Source organism: Hylobates moloch, unplaced genomic scaffold, assembly GCF_009828535.3.
Source record: "Hylobates moloch isolate HMO894 unplaced genomic scaffold, HMol_V3 SCAFFOLD_18, whole genome shotgun sequence".
Taxonomy (NCBI): domain Eukaryota; kingdom Metazoa; phylum Chordata; class Mammalia; order Primates; family Hylobatidae; genus Hylobates; species Hylobates moloch.
In genome coordinates this window covers 4,309,089-4,327,602 of record NW_026652293.1, presented here as the reverse complement: position 1 = coordinate 4,327,602, position 18,514 = coordinate 4,309,089, and the positions used below count along the sequence as shown (strand labels likewise).

General features: G+C 43.7%; 1 protein-coding gene and 1 pseudogene across 1 annotated transcript in view; both read left to right on the top strand.

Moving 5' to 3' along the window:
- Nucleotides 1-4,366, top strand: part of HSD11B1 (hydroxysteroid 11-beta dehydrogenase 1) — a 30,218-nt gene extending 25,852 nt beyond the window's left edge. The window contains exons 5-6 of the mRNA XM_032136895.2: nt 1,894-2,037; nt 3,746-4,366. Of these exons, the coding sequence (XP_031992786.1) occupies nt 1,894-2,037; nt 3,746-3,963 (362 nt within the window). The 3' untranslated portion in view covers nt 3,964-4,366. The remainder of the gene's footprint in view (nt 1-1,893; nt 2,038-3,745) is intronic.
- A 9,218-nt stretch (nt 4,367-13,584) lies between these two features.
- On the top strand, nt 13,585-15,200 carry LOC116457955 (adenosine receptor A2b-like; annotated as a pseudogene).
- The last annotated feature ends 3,314 nt before the right edge of the window (nt 15,201-18,514 follow it).

Below are 18,514 nucleotides of genomic sequence, written 5' to 3'. Positions count from 1 at the left end.
TTTTAAAATGATTACGTTGCTGTCCTGAACAAAATCAGACTCTATTATTAAAGAAGGAGGAATGGATATTGGGTAGATAACACTGTTTACTAACATTTTCCATCTAGAATATTTTTTGCTATATGATATAAAACAAAGAATTAATTTTTTCCAATTAGTTAACCATCTTTCTCAGCATCTTTATTAAATAACCCATCCTTTCTTCATTGGTTTGACATAAAACATATTATATTTGAAACATACAGAAATTCCAATTCCAATAACTGCAGAGTGGCACCTGAAAGACCATCCTTCCCCAGATTACAACTATAAACTTTTGACAAAATATCAACGACAACCATTGAAAGCACTGGAGATTTACCAAGAGCACATAGAAAATGGAGGGTTATTGACACTTGGAAGAAGGAAATGACAGCAGGCGAGTTTCTCAATTGTATAGCTTTATGCCTAAGGGCAGCCCCAATCAGTGCCATATCTGGGATAGAAACCTGCCATCTTGCCAACATGAATAGCTAGAAGGAAGAGGTTGGGGTTACCGCAATAGCTGGAATGCAAAGGGGATATGCTGGAAAGGAGAGTTACAGTGGAGAAACACTGAATCCTATACATAAGCTCTGTCCAAATCTCTAGTTGTTCTCTGAACAATGCATGGGCAACACAGAAACCAAGCAGCCAAGTTAAGATTCAAATAATTGAACAGAGATTTCAGCTGATACTTATTACAAGAGACAGAGTTTCACCCAAGTTAACTGGCCACTTAAAAAAAAAATCAACACTCTTTGGAGGAATGTGACAGAATCCAGGCACCCTGCAATGTATCATTCACAATATCCAGGATACAATACAAAATTAACACCCATACAAGAATAGTAAATATGACCCATACTTAGGAGGAAAGGAAATCAATGAAGATCAATCTTAAAATTACCCAAATTCTGGAATTAGCAGAAAATGGATTTTAAAGTAGTTGCTATAACAATGCTCGGTAAAGACTGTAGGGTCTCAGGTCACTTCTACTCTCCTGTCCTAAAAAGGGTATTAATAATAGTTTATCCTGTTAGGCATATGTCCACATATCCTCCAAACAACTTGAGTGAGAATTAATCAGTCTGGTGAACGTTTTTTTTAAAAAGCGGCTTTGGGTAGAAAAGCAAAGACAGGATTTTGTTTTTTGTTTTTTTGAGATGGAGTCTCTCTCTGTCACCAAGCTGCAGTGCGGTGGCACGAACTCAGCTCACTGCAACCTCCGCCTCCCAAATTCAAGCGATTCACCTGCCTCAGCCTCCAGAATAGCTAGGACTACAGGCATGCGCCCAGCTAATTTTTGTATTTTTAGTAGAGATGGGGTTTCATCATGTTAGTCAGGCTGGTCTCGAACTCCTGACCTCAAGTGATCTGCTCGCCTCGGCCTCCCAAAGTGCTGAGATTATAGGTGTGAGCCACCACACCTGGCCAGGACAGGCAGCTTTTTAATCCCTTTGTAAGGAAAGTAAAATATACCCTTTCCATTGTCAACAGGTCACTGAGTTGGCAGAGATCACTTGTCAAACTCTTGGATCCCCAGCACTTTGTTCAGAGATGGAAGAGTTAGCAGCTGTGGAATTACATGGCTCTTTTGTAGCCCAGCTTGTTTATCACCCTTACTAAAACCCTAACAGTCCCTCTTCAATGAAGGCTGTCTTGCAGCCCAATCCCACCTTATGCCTTCGAGACCTTAATGTTTTCAAAATTCAACACAGCAGTATAACTTCCATGGGGAATATAGAGAAACTAAGACTCAAAGGGGTAAAAGGACACCATAGGAGTTACAAAGCCTACTACAGATAAAGATCAGCTCTGTCAGAAGCTGAAATGGGCAGCCTTATTAACCCATTTCTTTAATCTATCATTTAGGGAAAGTGGCTTATCCAATGGTTGCTGCCTATTCTGCAAGCAAGTTTGCTTTGGATGGGTTCTTCTCCTCCATCAGAAAGGAATATTCAGTGGCCAAGGTCAATGTATCAATCACTCTCTGTGTTCTTGGCCTCATAGACACAGGTAAGGTCAATACTTTGTGTTTTTTTTTAATTATTATACTTTAAGTTCTAGGGTACATGTGCACAATGTGCAGGTTTGTTACATATGTATGCATGTGCCATGTTGGTGTGCTGCACCAATTAACTTGTCATTTACATTAGGTATATCTCCTAATGCTATCCCTCCCCCCTCCCCCCACCCAACAGGCCCGGTGTGTGATGTCCCCCTTCCTGTGTCCAAGTGTTCTTATTGTTCAATTCCCACCTATGAGTGAGAACATGCAATGTTTGGTTTTTTAATACTTTGAATAATGACCTGCAGATGAACTGTCTGCCTTACCATTGTGGATAAACAAGGGTGCTGAACTCCCTGACCTCACGTGTAATGCACTAAAAACAAACCAGTGCAGAAAGCACTAGGGCATTTCTGTCACTAGTGGAAGCTCTGGCTACTCTTTGACTCTCCTTTCCATTTTGATTACCAAGGTGGCTGGGTCTCACCACATTCATCACTTAACCCTTTGCTGAACACCTTATGTCCTCATGGACACTCAACAGCCATTACGTTTCTATATGAGACTTATCAAAATACAAGTCTGTGTTTCTTAAAAGCAGCACCAGTAATAAGACACACTGGTATCATGAACTATTTGATGTGATGTGCTAAGAAGGACACAACATCATTTTTGTGGTGTTCTTGCCAAAATACATGACCCCACTCCAATCATAAGAGAACAATGCACAAAACCAAATCAAGGAACATTTTATAAAACATTTGGTCAGTATTCTTCAAAAGTGTCAAGGCCATGAGAGACAAGGAAAGGCTGAAGAACTGTCACAGATTGGAAGAAAAATGGGAAGAAATTACTACTAAGTGGAATTCTGGATAAGATCCAGGAACATAAAAAGAACATTCATGAGAAAATAAGGTCTGTAGTTTAGTTAATATATTGTATCAATTCTATTATTATACCTGTCCTAAATCATTGCGCAATGGTTATGTGTGATGTTGCAACCAGGGGGAGCAGGTGTAGAATATAAGGGGGTACTGCCTACAATTTTTACAACTTTTCTGTTAAGTCCAAATACAAGTTTATCTAAAACATGTGGCAGATATTAAAAGAAAATGCTCTTTGAAGAGTAAGTGAGCAACAGTTAGAGAAATAGAGAGAGAGACCGAGACCCAGGGGGAAACAAGAAAGGAATGGAGATAGAGAGAAGTTGTGCAAGATGGACATGAAAACTTGGAAGGGGAGAGAAGTGAAAGTGGTGACAAGGGAGCAAAAGCCTGGATTCTTGTGTATCTCTTCCTTTTACAAGATAGTAAGTCATTATCATACAGCACTCTGGTTTTGCCCACTGGCACTTCCCATTAGCTACTGAGTCATTATGAGACTTCTGTCCTCATTCTGCTCCCCCGTATTACTTCTCCGCCTCCAACCAAAATACCCAGGAGAGAAGCATGATTCAGATCTCCCAAGCAATCACCTCTAACTGCTCCCACCAATCTCCATCCAAGAAGGCAAGGCCCGTATTAACACTAAGGCCTCTCTTTGCCCAACAGACTCTAACATACCCAGTCTCTCCATGTATTCCCTATAGCGCCTGTGAGGCTTGCAGAGCAAACACTGCCAAAAGCCCCTGACAGCTAAGTGGTTGATATCTCCAGGCCTTCCATCACGTAGACTGTCCTAGTTGGATAACCCTACTCTTCCCTTGTCATTCTATAGAAACAGCCATGAAGGCAGTTTCTGGGATAGTCCAAATGCAAGCAGCTCCAAAGGAGGAATGTGCCCTGGAGATCATCAAAGGGGGAGCTCTGCGCCAAGAAGAAGTGTATTATGACAGCTCACTCTGGACCACTCTTCTGATCAGAAATCCATGCAGGAAGATCCTGGAATTTCTCTACTCAACGAGCTATAATATGGACAGACTCATAAACAACTAGGAACTCCCTGAGGGCTGGGCATGCTGAGGGATTTTGGGACTGTTCTGTCTCATGTTTATCTGAGCTCTTATCTATGAAGACATCTTCCCAGAGTGTCCCCAGAGACATGCAAGTCATGGGTCACACCTGACAAATGGAAGGAGTTCCTCTAACATTTGCACAATGGAAATGTAATAATAATGAATGTCATGCACCGCTGCAGCCAGCAGTTGTAAAATTGTTAGTAAACATAGGTATAATTACCAGATAGTTATATTAAATTTATATCTTATATATAATGTGATAACTAATACAATATTAATTATAATAAAGGCCACATAAACTTTATAAATTCATACCTGGTAGCTATAACTTGAGCTTATTCAGGATGGTATCTTTAAAACCATAAACTGTACAAATGAAATTTTTCAATATTTGTTTCTTATTTTATGGTCTGAACTCTTTATCTGTTCCTGAGTGGAAGAAATCACCCTAATCTTTGTTTGGTGGGGAATATTGTGTCTTTACCTTTTCTGTGTATTTCTGATATTCTTCATATTATTTCATATTGCTCCTCTGGGAAAGAAGACACCTAGGCATAAGGAACTAGGGCAAACCCAGGGAAATGGAGGTCCCAGAAACTTGAGACACAGACCCAATGCCCGTTTACTGCTCTCAGAGGACATCAGGCATCTGTACTTTACATGTGAACACTAAACTCTACATTGAAAGTTTGGAGAGGGGGAGTTGGAGTTCAAATCCTGCCACTCACTCATTTAGACATTTACTCATTCAACAAATATTTAGTAAGCACTTACTAGGCATCACCTAACTATGATTAAACGGGAAACAAAACATCAGCAAGAGGAACAACTCAGCAAAGCCCTATATTGATCAGGGCCCAAGAAGTAAGAGATGACGCCCTCAAATTGGGTAATTTTAGTAGCATTTAATAAAAAAAGGGGCAAGGCACAGGGAAATCACAAAAGATAGTGATATCTCAGGGTTAGTTGCAGCTGTTTCCACCATAAGTCCCACAGGGACAAGAGAAGAGACCTGTTACAAAAACCTCAAGATGTGAAGACCTGTGTGGAGAGTACCACATGGCAGGAGCTGTGACATTTAGTTAAGAGATGCAGCCAGCCAGCCAGGCACTGTGGCTCACGCCTGTAATCCTAGCACTTTGGGAGGCTGAGGTGGGTGGATCACGAGGTCAAGAGATTCCGACCATCCTGACCAACATGGAGAAACCCCGTCTCTACTAAAAATACAAAAATTAGCTGGGTGTGGTGGTGCATGCCTATAGTCCCAGCTACTTGGGAAGCTGAGGCAGGATAATTGCTTGAACCTGGGAGGCGGAGGTTGCAATGAGCTGAGATTGTGCCACTGCACTCCAGCCTGGCGCCACAGCGAGACTCCATCTCAAAAAAAAAGAGATGCAGCCAGCCTACCAAGAATTGTGAAGGAGGTATCTAGGGGAAAAAACACCCTAGCCTCACCTCACACTCTTCCCTCCCTCTGATCTCTGGCCAGTGTTTCACATTAGCTGAACAGAGGGGCAAGGGAGCAGATAGGTATAGACCATACAGGTCAGCTTCCCCATGTACAGAGCAGATGGAAAAGGGTAGAGAGTGTTCTGGAGAAATGAATGGAGTATATCCATCAGGAACCCCAACACTCCCAAACATACAGCTTCCATGGTAAGTAATGCTGGGACATGAGACATGTGCCTAAAAGTGCAGGGGAAATTTTCTTTTCCCGCCTCTGAATCTAAATGGCTGGGCAGCAGAACATATTGGAATCTATTGAGCCTGCCAGCCACATGGACAAAGGGCTGGATCTGAGCATGCTAATATGGCTGCACTTTTCTTAGAGGTCCTTCCAAGGCTATGCTCAGTGCGAGGGAGCAGGAGAGACCTGGCTGCATCCATGTGCAAAAACAAGACAAAACAAAAAGGGCCAAAAAATGTAGTCTGGTTTCTGACGTGAAATGCACCCACACTTGCAACGTGGCCTAATATATGTCTTGGTTTCTGATTAATCAGATTAACAGCCTTCAGTCTCTTGTAGAAATGAGACTCCTTCTTCACAGTGAGATGAAGTGCAGTAATTCCTTTACTCAAAGGTAGAGATAATATTAAAGCTGAGTTAGAATTTGCTTGGGGAGAGGTTAAACCTCTTTCTAAATGAGACTTTCTTCAGAATCCAAAGGGGAAGATCTCAAAAAGTAGGTCTGAGAACTGAAACCATCTACACCCACATAGCTTATTATCTTCATTAACATGATTTTAACATTCCATTCTCTTTATCAGCATGACTTTACTATTCCAAGAAACTCTTGTCCGCAAAGATAAATGTTGCAAGCCCATTTAAAAGTGCTGAACTTTTCAACAGATAGCATCAAATGACTGCTTCTCTTTAAGACTGCTTGGAACCCTTAGTTCCAAACCCCAGCTTCATTGTGTTCACCAGTCTCCAACTATGGCATCACAATCCTTATCCAATTCAAATAAAGTCACCATGCTTAAGTCTCGCCTTAACCTAGACTTCAAAGCCCCATAAAGACCCTGACTTTACCCTCTCCACTCTCAGAGTCTACTAAGATTCCATCAAGACTCCAGCTTTGCTTTATCAACAGGTTGTTTTGGTGGTCTTTTTTAGGGAGCCAACATTCAACAAGTCCTTCCTAAGAGGTCCTCTTAAGGGTCCTCATCCAGTTCCTAACCTGGCTCCCCTGCCCCTTAAATATCTGTCCCATCTCTCAGGAGCGGCAGGGGTTCCAGCAGCTGGAGCCAAGTTCCAGTTTCAGTGGCACCAGCAATACAATGACCCTTGTCTTTGGACTAGTTCCACTTAAAAGAACCTAGCCTTCCTAGCTCACTTTATCATGAGCTCAAAAATATACATCCAAGGACGTCCATTTTCACATCCTATGTGAAATCCAGATGTGCATCACTCACTTCTCACCCACATTAACACAAAAATTCAGCTTCTCTTCGTAGGTTCCAAAAGTAATTATATTCTCACTGAAAGTATAAGTAAGCAAGGTAGTGTTTGCAATATGCAAGGTAGAGTATCTCAGAGGGGAGAAGGAAGACTAAGTTTATATTCATTCAGTGTGCAGTGTGCATCTTTTTTTTTTTTTTTTTTTTTTGAGACAGGGTCTTTCTCTGTCACCCAAGCTGGAGTGCAGTGGCATGATCATGGCTCCACTGCAGCCTCGAACTCCTGGGCTCCAGCAATCCTCTGGCCTCAGCCTCCCAAGGAGCTAGGACTACAGGCATGTGCCATCGTACCTGGGCTGATTTTTTAAAAATTATTTTAGTAGAGATGAGATCTTGTTATGTTGCCCAGGTTGGTCTCAAACTCCTGAGCTCAAACAGTCTTCCCACTTCAGCCTCCCAAAGTGCTGGGATTACAGGCATGAGCCACCGTGCCCAGCCCGGTGTGCATCATTTAACTCAAAAGATCCCCTTTGGCCATGTTGCCCTCAAAGTGCTTCCTTTAGGCTTCCCCTCTTAATCTAACTTTGACCCCCAGAGAATCCAGCCTCCAGCCTCCTTCTTCTCCCTCATATATTTATTATGCATGGTTGATTCTGACTCTAGCTTGAGGCTATCCCGCAATATCTTTTTTAACAAAAATGCCCTCTTCCCACAAAGAAATTCCTTCACCAAATATTACATTTGTAGTAGCCAAGACAATTGAAAACAACCTTAATGTCTACCCATAGGGAAATGTTTAAATTATAGCAATTAAATTCAATATTATGAAATCACTGTGTCATGGTAACAAGAGATCAAGTCAATTTATATGTACATCCATGGAAGGAATTCCAAGGCATACTGTTAAGTGTATAAAACAAGTTGCTTACAAAGATGCATAATATAATTCCATTTATGTTAATAAGTTATACGCACACACACACACACTCATGGAATGAGGATGTGTGGATTCCATGTGAATGGAATGGGGAAGCTAACTAGCATAAGGCACTATTGTAAGACCTGAGAAAATTAGGAACAGCTTTCTTCCCAGGAGTACACCTGTGATTCTCAAACTGGCAGTGTTGTAAGTTGAACTGTGTCCCCCAAAAAGACATATTAAGGCGCTAATCCCTAATACCTCAGAACATGATTTTATGTGAAAATAGATCATTCCAGATATAATTACTTAGGTGAAGACAAGGTTGCACTGGATTCAGGCAAGCAACATGACTAGTGTCATTTTAAGAAGGCCACATAAAGGCAGAGACACACAGGGGCAACACCTTGTGCTGACAGAGGCAGAGATGCAAGTGATGCAGCCGCAGGCCAAAGGACACCAAGGCTTGAAAACCCCTATCAGGAAGCAAGAAGAGGCAAGGAAGCACTCTCCCCTACAGGCTGCAGTAGAAGTATGGCCCTGTCAGCAACTTGATTTCAGTATTCTAGCCCACAGGACTGTGGATCAATAAATTTCTATCGTTTTAAGCCACTGCGTTTGTGGTACTTTCTTTGGCAGCCTTTGGAACCTAATAGAAGAAGTACTTTTTTTGGCAGCCCTAGGAACCTAATCCCTGTATTAGGGATCCCTAATACAGGGATATGTACCCCTTACCTTGCTTCTCTTGGTGGCCCAAGATTATGATATTATAATCATAACATTATGATAACATCATAATCTTGGGCCACCAAGAGAAACAAGGCAAGGGGTACATACTCCTTGACTCAGAATTTTACTTCTAGGAATCCTGACATACAAATGTGATCTAATTAAAACAGTATCAAGTCATACCTCCATCAAAACCCATAATTATCCCATTTCATTCTGAGTAAAGGCCAAAGTCCTTACAGAGACCTAAAAATCTTACATGATCTGGGTCCTCACTGGCTCTGAGACGGCATCTCCTTCTCTTCTCCCCTCATTGCTCAAGCACTCCAGGAGGCCTCGCTTGGCCTCCTATCTATTCCAGAGCATGCCAAATATGCTTCTACTTCTCTATACCACATGGCCAGCTGCCTTACTGCCTTCAGATTCATTCAAAAAGTTGCCCTTTCATGGGCTAAGGACATGAATAGACAATTCTCAAAAGAAGATATACAAATGGCCAACAAACATGTGAATAAAATGCTCAACATCAGCCAGGCATGGTGGCTCATGCCTGTAATCCCAGCACTTTGGGAGGCTGAGTTGGGTAGATCACCTGAGGTCAGGAGTTCAAGACCAGCCTAGCCAACATGGTGAAACCCCATCTCTACCAAAAATACAAGAATTAGCCGGGCATTGTGGCAGCATCTGTAATTCCAGCTATTCAGTGGGCTGAGGCAGGAGAATCACTTGAACCTGGGGGGCGGAGGTTGCAGTGAGCCGAGATCGCACCACTGCACTCCAGCCTGGGCAACAGAGACTCTGTCTCAAAAAAAAGAAAAAATGCTCAACATCTCTAATGATCAGGGAAATGCAAATCAAAATCACAATGTGATACCACCTTACTCCTGCAAGAATGGCTATAATCAAAAAAGTCAAAAAATAATAGATATTGGCATGGATGCGGTGAAGAGGGAACACTCCTACACTGCTGGTGGGAATGTAGGCTAGTGCAATCACTATGGAAAACAGTGTGGAGATTCCTTACAGAACTAAAAGTAGAACTACCATTTGATCCAGCAATTCCACTACTGGGTGTCTACCCAGAGGAAAATAAGTTGTTATACAAAAATGATATCTGCATATGCATGTTTATAGCAACACAACTCACAATTGCAGAAATGTGGAACCAACCCAAATGCCCATCAGTCAACGAGTGGATAAAGAAATTGTGATATATATATATACACACACACACACACAATGGAATACTACTCATCCTTCAAAAGGAATGAATTAATGGCATTCACAGCAACTTGGATGAGATTGGAGATTATTATTCTAAGTCAAGTAACTCAGGAATGGAAAACCAAACATCGTATGTTTTCTCCTAAGTGGGAGCTAAGCTATGAGGATACAAAGGCATTAGAATGACACAACGGACTTTGGGGGCTCAGTGGAATAGGGTGGGAAGGGGGTGAGGGATAAAAGACTACAAATTGGGTGTGTGTATACTGCTCAGGTGATGGGTGCACCAAATCTCACAAATCACCACTAAAGAATTGACTCATATAACCAAACACCACCTGTTCCCCAACAACCTATGGAAATAAAAAAAAATTTTTTAAGTTGCCTTTTCAATGAAGCATTCCTTAGCCACCCTAAATAAAATTTCAAACTCACCCTGAAATGTTCTTTTTGTTTTGTTTTTTGAGACAGGGTCTCTCTCTGTCACCCAGGCTGGAGTGCCATGGCATGATCACAGTTCACGGTAACCTCTACCTCCCAAGCTCAAGCAATCCTCCCACCTCAGCCTCCAGAGAGATGGGACCACAGGCATGTGCCACCATGCCTGGCTAATTTTTGTATTTTTTGTAGAGACGGGGTTTTGCCATGTTGCCCGGATTGGTCTCAAACTCGTAAACTCAAGCGATCTACCCGCCTTGGCCTCCCAAAGTGCCGGGATTACAGGCATGAGCCACCATGCCGGGCCTGCCCTGAAATTTTATGTCTGCCTTCCCTGCTTCTTTCTTCTCCTTAGTACTTATTATTATCTATATTGTTGGTCATTTATCTTGTTTATTATCTGTCCTTGTCCCAGTTACTATGGTGACATAACAAATCATCCCAAAACTCAGTGGCTTAAAACATAAAATGACATTCGCTTTGCTCGCAAATCTGTAGTCTGAGCAGGCTCAGCAGTGATAGTTAATTTCTGCTCCACTCAGCAAGATTGGGTGCTCAAAGGTCAGGAACTAGAATCACCTGAAAGCGTGATTGTGCCTGCCCTGGGAAGACATGAACAGCTGGACTCTGCAACAGGTAGGGCACCTTAGGTGCCTGGCTCCTTGGGCACCTGGAGCTGAGCAGGGAGGGCACAGTGGGAGTCTCTCTCATCTTTGTGTGATCTTTCCACATGGTCACTTGGAATGGCAGCTTTAGGGTTGCCAGACTGCTTGGAGGACTTGAGATCTCCAAAGGCAAGTGTCCAAGAGAAAGAGCCAGGCAGAAGCTATATTGCCTTTTAGGACTGACCATACACTTTTGGTCGAAGCAGTTCTGAAGATGCACCTCATTTCAAGGAAAGGGAATACAGACCCCACCTGTTGATGGAGGACTGTCACTGTCACATTGTAAGAAGAGCATGTGGGATGGATGGGCTAAAAATTGCTGCAGCCATCTTTAGAAAGTACCATCTGCCACATTCCCCTTCTAGAATGTTGGTTTCACGAGGACAGGAGTTTTTTCTGTTTAGTGCAGTGTGCCCCCAGCACCTGGAGAAGCACCTGGAACATACGTGTGGGCCAGAGAAGATCATGAGGTATCTAGATGCAAGTGACAAATTGTTGTGCCAGACCCAGAATCAGAAACTTCTGAGGGTCACATAAACACAGCAAGAAGGCAGGTTTGCAGGAGCCAAGGCCCTGCAGATTGTCAAGAGGACAGGAGTGGGAGGGCTGATGAGGAGGTGAGGAAATGAGTGCAGAGACGGAAACATGGTCAGGTGACAAATTGATAGCCAAAGTCAAGTTAAAATTAGTTTTTGCCTTTAGTCTGAATATGTAAGAGTTCTCCTTAGGCCCAAAGATATTGTAAGGTTTCAGCCCGTGTTCAGGATAAAGCAGCCTTTCTCTGATTCTGCTAATTTTGGGCTTATTCACCCCTCCATAGCATTAGGAGAGCAGAAGATATGAAAACTAATAGCCAGTATCTATGAGTTCATATTAAACTAAACCTTTGGTCTTTTCCAGGGCTGTGCTGATAAATGTTTAACAACTAACTCTCCAGAAAAAGAAGAAATAAAGCCTTAATTTGCTGATTTGTAGCATTTGCCTGTATCTATGATGTAAAGATTCTTACTGTGGCCAACTTCGAGTCACCAACAGGACATCACAGCATGTGGATTGGGAAGAGATGGACACCCCCGGCTCTCTCAAGCGTGTGTACTGGCTCCAGCACATCATCATGACTTTCACTTTCCACATTCCTGACAGAATTCGTTATTCTTAAGGAGACAGTTCACTCTCTCCTCCTCCAGGACTTGAAATCAAACTCTGATAGCATGAGTCAAGTTGGCGTTTTCTGTTTTTCGTTTTTTGTTTTTCTTTTCCTGTCAGCAAGCGTGGCCAAGCTGACTAGCAGTGACAAGACATCTACGTTCTATAATACTATTGCCAGGGAAGGAGAGGCAGCAAGGGCTCCTGAAGACATGGGATGCTCACACTCTTCCATTCTAAGGGCATCAGCATCCTGCATGAAGTCAACAGCCTCGGTCAAAGTGTCAGGGAGACCTGCAGTCATGACTTTCAAGTTTGTGAGCACTGCATTCCCCTGGGAGTAACAGAAAATCCAACTGTCTGACAGTGGCTGGCTGAATCAGGCAGGGATTTATTTTCCTCTCCTAACAAAAAGTCTGGGTGGAGCTGACTAGGGCCTTCGGGGACCTGGGCTCCTTCTGTCTTTCCACTCAGCTCTCCATCCTCCTCCTTGTTGTTGGGTGTTCACAAGACAGTGGCCCCACCCTCAGCATCACTCAGTGTTTCTGGCAAGAGAAGGAGGAAGGTGAAGGGTACAGGATGCACACCAGCTGACTCTGACCCCCGATAATGAGCACACTGGGAAGCCCCATCCAAAGACTTCAGCTTACATCTCACGGCCCACAGCCATGGCATGTGGCCACTGTTCCCTTCAGGGGAGGCTGAGAAATGGAGCTTTCAACTGGGCACATTGCCACGCCACACAAAACTGTGGTTCTATTCAGCAACCAATAGTGTTTGTCATAAGTATAAATCACCAGAGAAGCAGGGCGATACAGTCAGAGCAGAAGGACACAGGTCTGAAGACATCAGCCTCCTAACCATGCTGACAGCATCCACTCTCAGTGACCATTTGCAAGGTCCTACTTGGGCACCACAGTTCTACCCGCGCTGGAGGAAATCCTAGGCCTCCCACATCTGCAAATTTCCCTTTGAGAAATCGTGATTCCCTCTCTTCAGTAAAGAATGTCACGAAAAGGCCTAGATATCAGTAGGAGGGAGCCCTGAGGAGGTGACCTCAGAGGAGGAGCACACATTGGCACAGGGGACAGACGTCCAAGCTGCTCTTCCAGAGATCTCCTTCTCAAGGACAGTTGAGTTCCCCCCTCACCAACAAGTCCCTCTCCAGAGCTTCTGTGCTACTATTCTCCACACTGACAGGACCTTTCTCCTTGGCTGGACCACTCTGGGCCAGCATGTGAAACCCACCCCAGAGCACAGTCCACGGCAAATTTCAAAGGACGACTGGATCAAAGACTCTCTAGAGCAGGGTTCTCCAAAGCTTTTGATCGCATACTTCATTATTAAAACATGATTACACGTGGGGAATTCAAAAGATCCCCAAGACGGAAAAAAATGATTAAGCATGTGTGCTGCTAATAGAGATATAGTTACTATTTAATATATGCATATAATATTTACTAGCATAAAACATAGGCAGAAATTGAAATCTTAAAAGGACAAGCTACAAATAAATAGAGAGATGCGGCTGGCAGAGGCGTAGTGCGGGCACACACAACTGTCCCACGTGAGGCTCATGGTAGATGAGGCCCTAGTAGATGGGCCATGGGCCCAGGTAAATGAGGCCTGGAGCCTGGCTGGCCGGGCCATGCTGCTGGAGGTGCAGGGTGCACCCGTTCGTGGTGTTAGGGCTGGCATGCCAAGTGCACTGCGGTCGTCCACCAACTCCTTCCTGCTGTCCCTGATGTGGCCGTGGGGCTGTTCGCCTTCCCCTTTGCCATCATCATCATCAGCCTGGGTTCTGCACTGACTTCCACAGCCACCTCTTCCTTGCCTGCTTCATGCTTGTGCCCACACAGAGCTCCATCTTCAGCCTCCTGTCCATGGCCATCAACAGGTACCTGGCCAGCCACAGCCAGCTCAGGCATAAAAGTTTAGTCACTGGGACCCAAACAAGAGGGGTTACTGCTGTCCTCTGGGTCCTTGCCTTTGGCATTGGACTGACCCCATTCCTGGAGTGGAACAGTAAAGACAGTACCTCTAACAACTGCATGGAGCCCTGGGATGGAACCATGAATGAAAGCTGCTGCCTTGTGAAGTGTCTCTTTTAGAATGCAGTACCCATGAGTTACATGGTATATTTCGGTTTGGCGGGGGGTAAGTCCTGCCCCCACCGCTCATAATGTGGCTGATCTCCATCAAGTTCTCCACAGTGACCTGCTGGCAGCTTTAGTACGTGGAGCCGATGGACCACTCAAGGACCACCCTTCAGCGGGAGATATACACAGCCAAGTCGCTGGCTGTGATGGTGGGGATGTTTGCTCTGTGCTCGCTACCAGTGTGCACCATGGACTGTGTCACTCTTTTTCAGCTAGCTCAGGCTAAAGATAAGCCCAAGTGGGCAAGGAAGATGACCATTCTCCTGTCACATGCAAATTTGATTGTCAATCGCATTGTCTATGACCGCTGGAACAGAGACTCCTGCTATACTTTTCATAAAATTATTTACAGGTATGTTCACTGCTGGACTCATCTCAATAATGGGAATGGGCAGGTCAGGGCACAGCCTGTTCTCAATGTGGCCTGTGAAGCAGGCTCTGGCCTCTTCGAGGAGAAGACATAAATACATAATAAAAAATGGGACAGGACATGACTGGCTGATTCTCATTGTGAAAGATAGCTATACCTCCCAAGCACATGGGCTGCCTCTTTTGAGCACTCCCCTGGAGCTACCATATATCTAGGTAATACATACCTGTTATTAGTAGGCTCCAAGGGTTGACAAATATATTTACGGTTCTATTTGGCTGCTCTTACTGTGGTTGATGATGCTGACAGCTTGAATGGATTCTAAAAGCATGTTTTGTTTTGTTTTAGAGTCTGCCTCCTTTATGGTAGAAAATGACAAACTATTTTACTCTGAAACACTGTGAACTATTATACTGCAAATATGTTTTAACTTAGAGGCAATGAAACAATAAAAGTTGCCTGTACTAAAAATGTATATTTGTTCCTAAGAAGGCAGCCAGGAAAATTAAAAGTATAATTCTTCAATCAAGAAACTGCCATATTAATTTGAGGAAATGATAGTCTCCTAAGTTCTTAAGTAGAATTGTCAACACATAATAATTTTAAGCTCAATTCTTTTCCATATACAGAAAACTACCCGAGAGGAAGAAATTGGAAGGATGAGATACCTCTTCTACCAAATTCCCCTTTCTAGAGCCAGGGAGTGAATTTCGCTTCTCTCCAGAGTTCAAGTTTGGCCAAGTTCTTGGAACCTAAAACATGAACATTTCACTAAGTAAAATTATATAACTGTGTATACATATTAGGTGAAATGAAAATAAAACATTTTAAAAATTAAATTAATTAAACAGAAACTCCAATATTCTGCCCATCCTAGTAGTTCTCCTGCATGTCCCCCTTTGGAGGCTATGGCTCTAAAGTTGTATTAGAGAAAGAAGTCAGCATATGTTATGCTTTTAATTAGTCCTTTGGGATGTAAGTTATGGGACAAACCTTCCCTTGGCTTAGGGCGAGCTCCAATAAGTCAGATACAGAAAGAAAAATATTGCATTATCTCACTTAAAAAAAAAGAAAAACTTGAATATATAGAAACAGAGAGTAGAAAGGTGGTTGGGGTAGAGGGATGATGGGGAGATAGAGGTCAAAGGGCACAAAGTTTCAGTTATGTAAAATAAATAAGCCTAGAGATCTAATGTAAAATAAAGGGGCAGCAAAACTCCACCTCCATTCTCAGAGGGTCCTGGCTGAGCCCAAGAATTAAACTGACATAAGACAGATTAACAGAAGACAAGCAAACAAATTTATTTAATAGAAATTTTACATGGCACAGGAGAACCTCATAAGGAAATAAAGACCCGAAGAAGCAGTTAGAGTCAGTTACAAATTCAGTATATTGAATTTGACAAAGAATAGCACACTGTGAAATGTGATAAGGCAAGTGGCTTGGGCTAGGCTATTTAACTGGGTAGAGATGCAACTAGGAAGATAAGGGTTAGTTTAACAAGGTTTGTTTGTACAGATTTCTCTTGGCTTCAGCTTCTCATCCTTGATGATAAGACTGTTCCTTTTTTTTTCCTACTACAGGGAGGACGTCTTTCCCATGAGAATGTCATCTGCTTTTAAGAAACAGCTCAAAGGTCAGAGTGATCTTCTTGCACTTGCTGTTTTCTAAGTGCCCTTAACTCAAACAGTCAATATGCCAGAATGGCGTATCTTTAACTCCTGAAACATCACGAGGACTATAGTTAATAGTATTGCATCATATACTGGAAATAACAGAGTAGATTTTACATACTTTTACCACAATAAAAAAAGGTGACTATGTCAGATGATGAATACGTTAACTTGCTTGACTGTAGCCATTATTTCACTATGTAAATGTACAGTCATGCCCGGCTTAACAACAGGGATAGGACCTGAGAAATGCATCACAGTTGATTCCATCATTGTTCCAACATCATGGAGCGTATTTACACATACCTAGCTGACAGAACCTACCACACGCCTAGGCTGAATGGTGTACCTACCGCTCCTCGGCTACAAACCTGTGCAACATGTTACCATACTGAATACTGCAGGCAATTGTAACACAATGGCAAATATTTGTGTATCTAAACATATCTAAGCATAGACAGTAAAAATACATTATTATAATCTTATAGGACCACTATCGTGTATACGGTCCCTCATTGACCAAAACGTCATTATGCTATGCATGACTGTATATCAAAAAATCAATTTTTAAAAGATGGAAAAGTACCAGATGAACACTGGCTGAGTTGGGGAGGCTTTCTGGAAAGGATGATAGGAAACAGCAACCCTAGGGGAGGACACATTGGTACACCTCATAACCTGGAATCAGAGGGTGGAAACTGGGGACTGGCCCAAAAGACCCTTAATAGTGAGGGGCTGAGGCCCAAGGGACACAATGGCAGAGCGTTCGAGCATCTCTCTGCTGAGCGACTGGCTGCCCGGGGACCGCTGGGGTGGTGTGCGTCAGGGGCTCCCTCACACCGTCCTCGAACAGTACCGTGGACCACCAAAGAGCAAGGCTGTCCTAAGGAAAGTCTTTGCCTCTTCGCCGGCCTCCCTTTGGGCCGTCAGGGTGGCAGCGCCACCCCGTGGCTGAATGTGGTGGTGCACCACGCTTCACACAATCTCCTTGCCCAGTGAGTAGCAGGTTCTACCCCAGGGCGGCCACCACCTGCACGCCAGCGTGCCTACCAGTGAGTCATCGCTTAGGGCCCTGAACTGACCTAGAGGCGGGGCTGGACTCCGGCGTCCGGTAACTCCGCCCGGCTGCTGGGGCCTACCTTTGGCATTGAGCCGTGGGGAACTAGACCTGTTCAATAGCGACAGCTAGTGGTCACCCTCAAAAACAAGGTGCTCTGAGCCTCGCGGGGAAAGCACTGTCAAGATAGGGGGAAATCAGGACAGATTATTGGCCTTGAGTAGAAGCTGGCACATTTCCAAAGCCACTCTTGGGTAAAATGGTCTGTCGAAAACCCAAACGCTTTAAAGTGATGTACAACGGCCTTGGCTGCCTCTCCAGCCACATCTCGGGCCACCTGCCTTGCTTTTGATTCCCCAAGGACAAAGAACTGCCGGTCCTCTGACGCACCCTGATGATCCTACTGTGTGTTGGCCATGCCATCTCCTCTGCCCTGAGCGCTCTTCCCTCTCCCCATTGCCTGGTTAACTCCTGGGCCTCCTTTAAGGTTAAGCCCAACCATTACCTCCTCCAGGAAAACTTCCTTCCCTTCCACCCGGTCCACCTCTCAAGGCTGGGGCAAGTGAGGTCCCACCTCTATCCCATGCCTCTACAGTTTTCTGTGTTTGTTTATCACTTGAGTTTATCACACTTTTTAAATTTACCTGAAAATTGTCTTGTGTGTCTGTAACTAAGAGAAGATACCGACTATATTCTACTCATTGTTGCATCTCTAGTACTGAGTACAATTTTAGGCATTTAGAAGGTATTTCATATTTAAGAAATAAAGAACTCATAGACCCTCATACTGGGAAAGGCTTTAGAAGAAACGGAGACCCACAGGGGCAAAACAGCCTTGCATTTCAACAGAGAGGTGGAGATGGATCTAAAAGTTATCTCACTGGATTCCAGTCATTGCCTGTTGCCCCACACCACGCTGTTTTTGCCCCCTGCTGACACCCAATGCACTGAGCTCTCAAGCTGGTGAGAGAGCCTCCCAGCTCTACTGACTCTGCCATCTCCACGATGCCCTTAAAGCCCAGCTTGATTCCCTCTCACCCACTTCCTGGAAATCTTTGCCGTCAGAACTAAACTACTTCTTCACTAAACTTCTCCAGCAAACCCACTCCAACGTTTTATCCTAAAGAAAGTATTTTAAAAGAAGAAAAACAAATAAATGCATGCATGAAGATGCCCGCTGGCAGCATTATCTGTAAAACCTAAAAGTTAGAAATGACAAAAATCTCCATATAATTAAATAAAATTA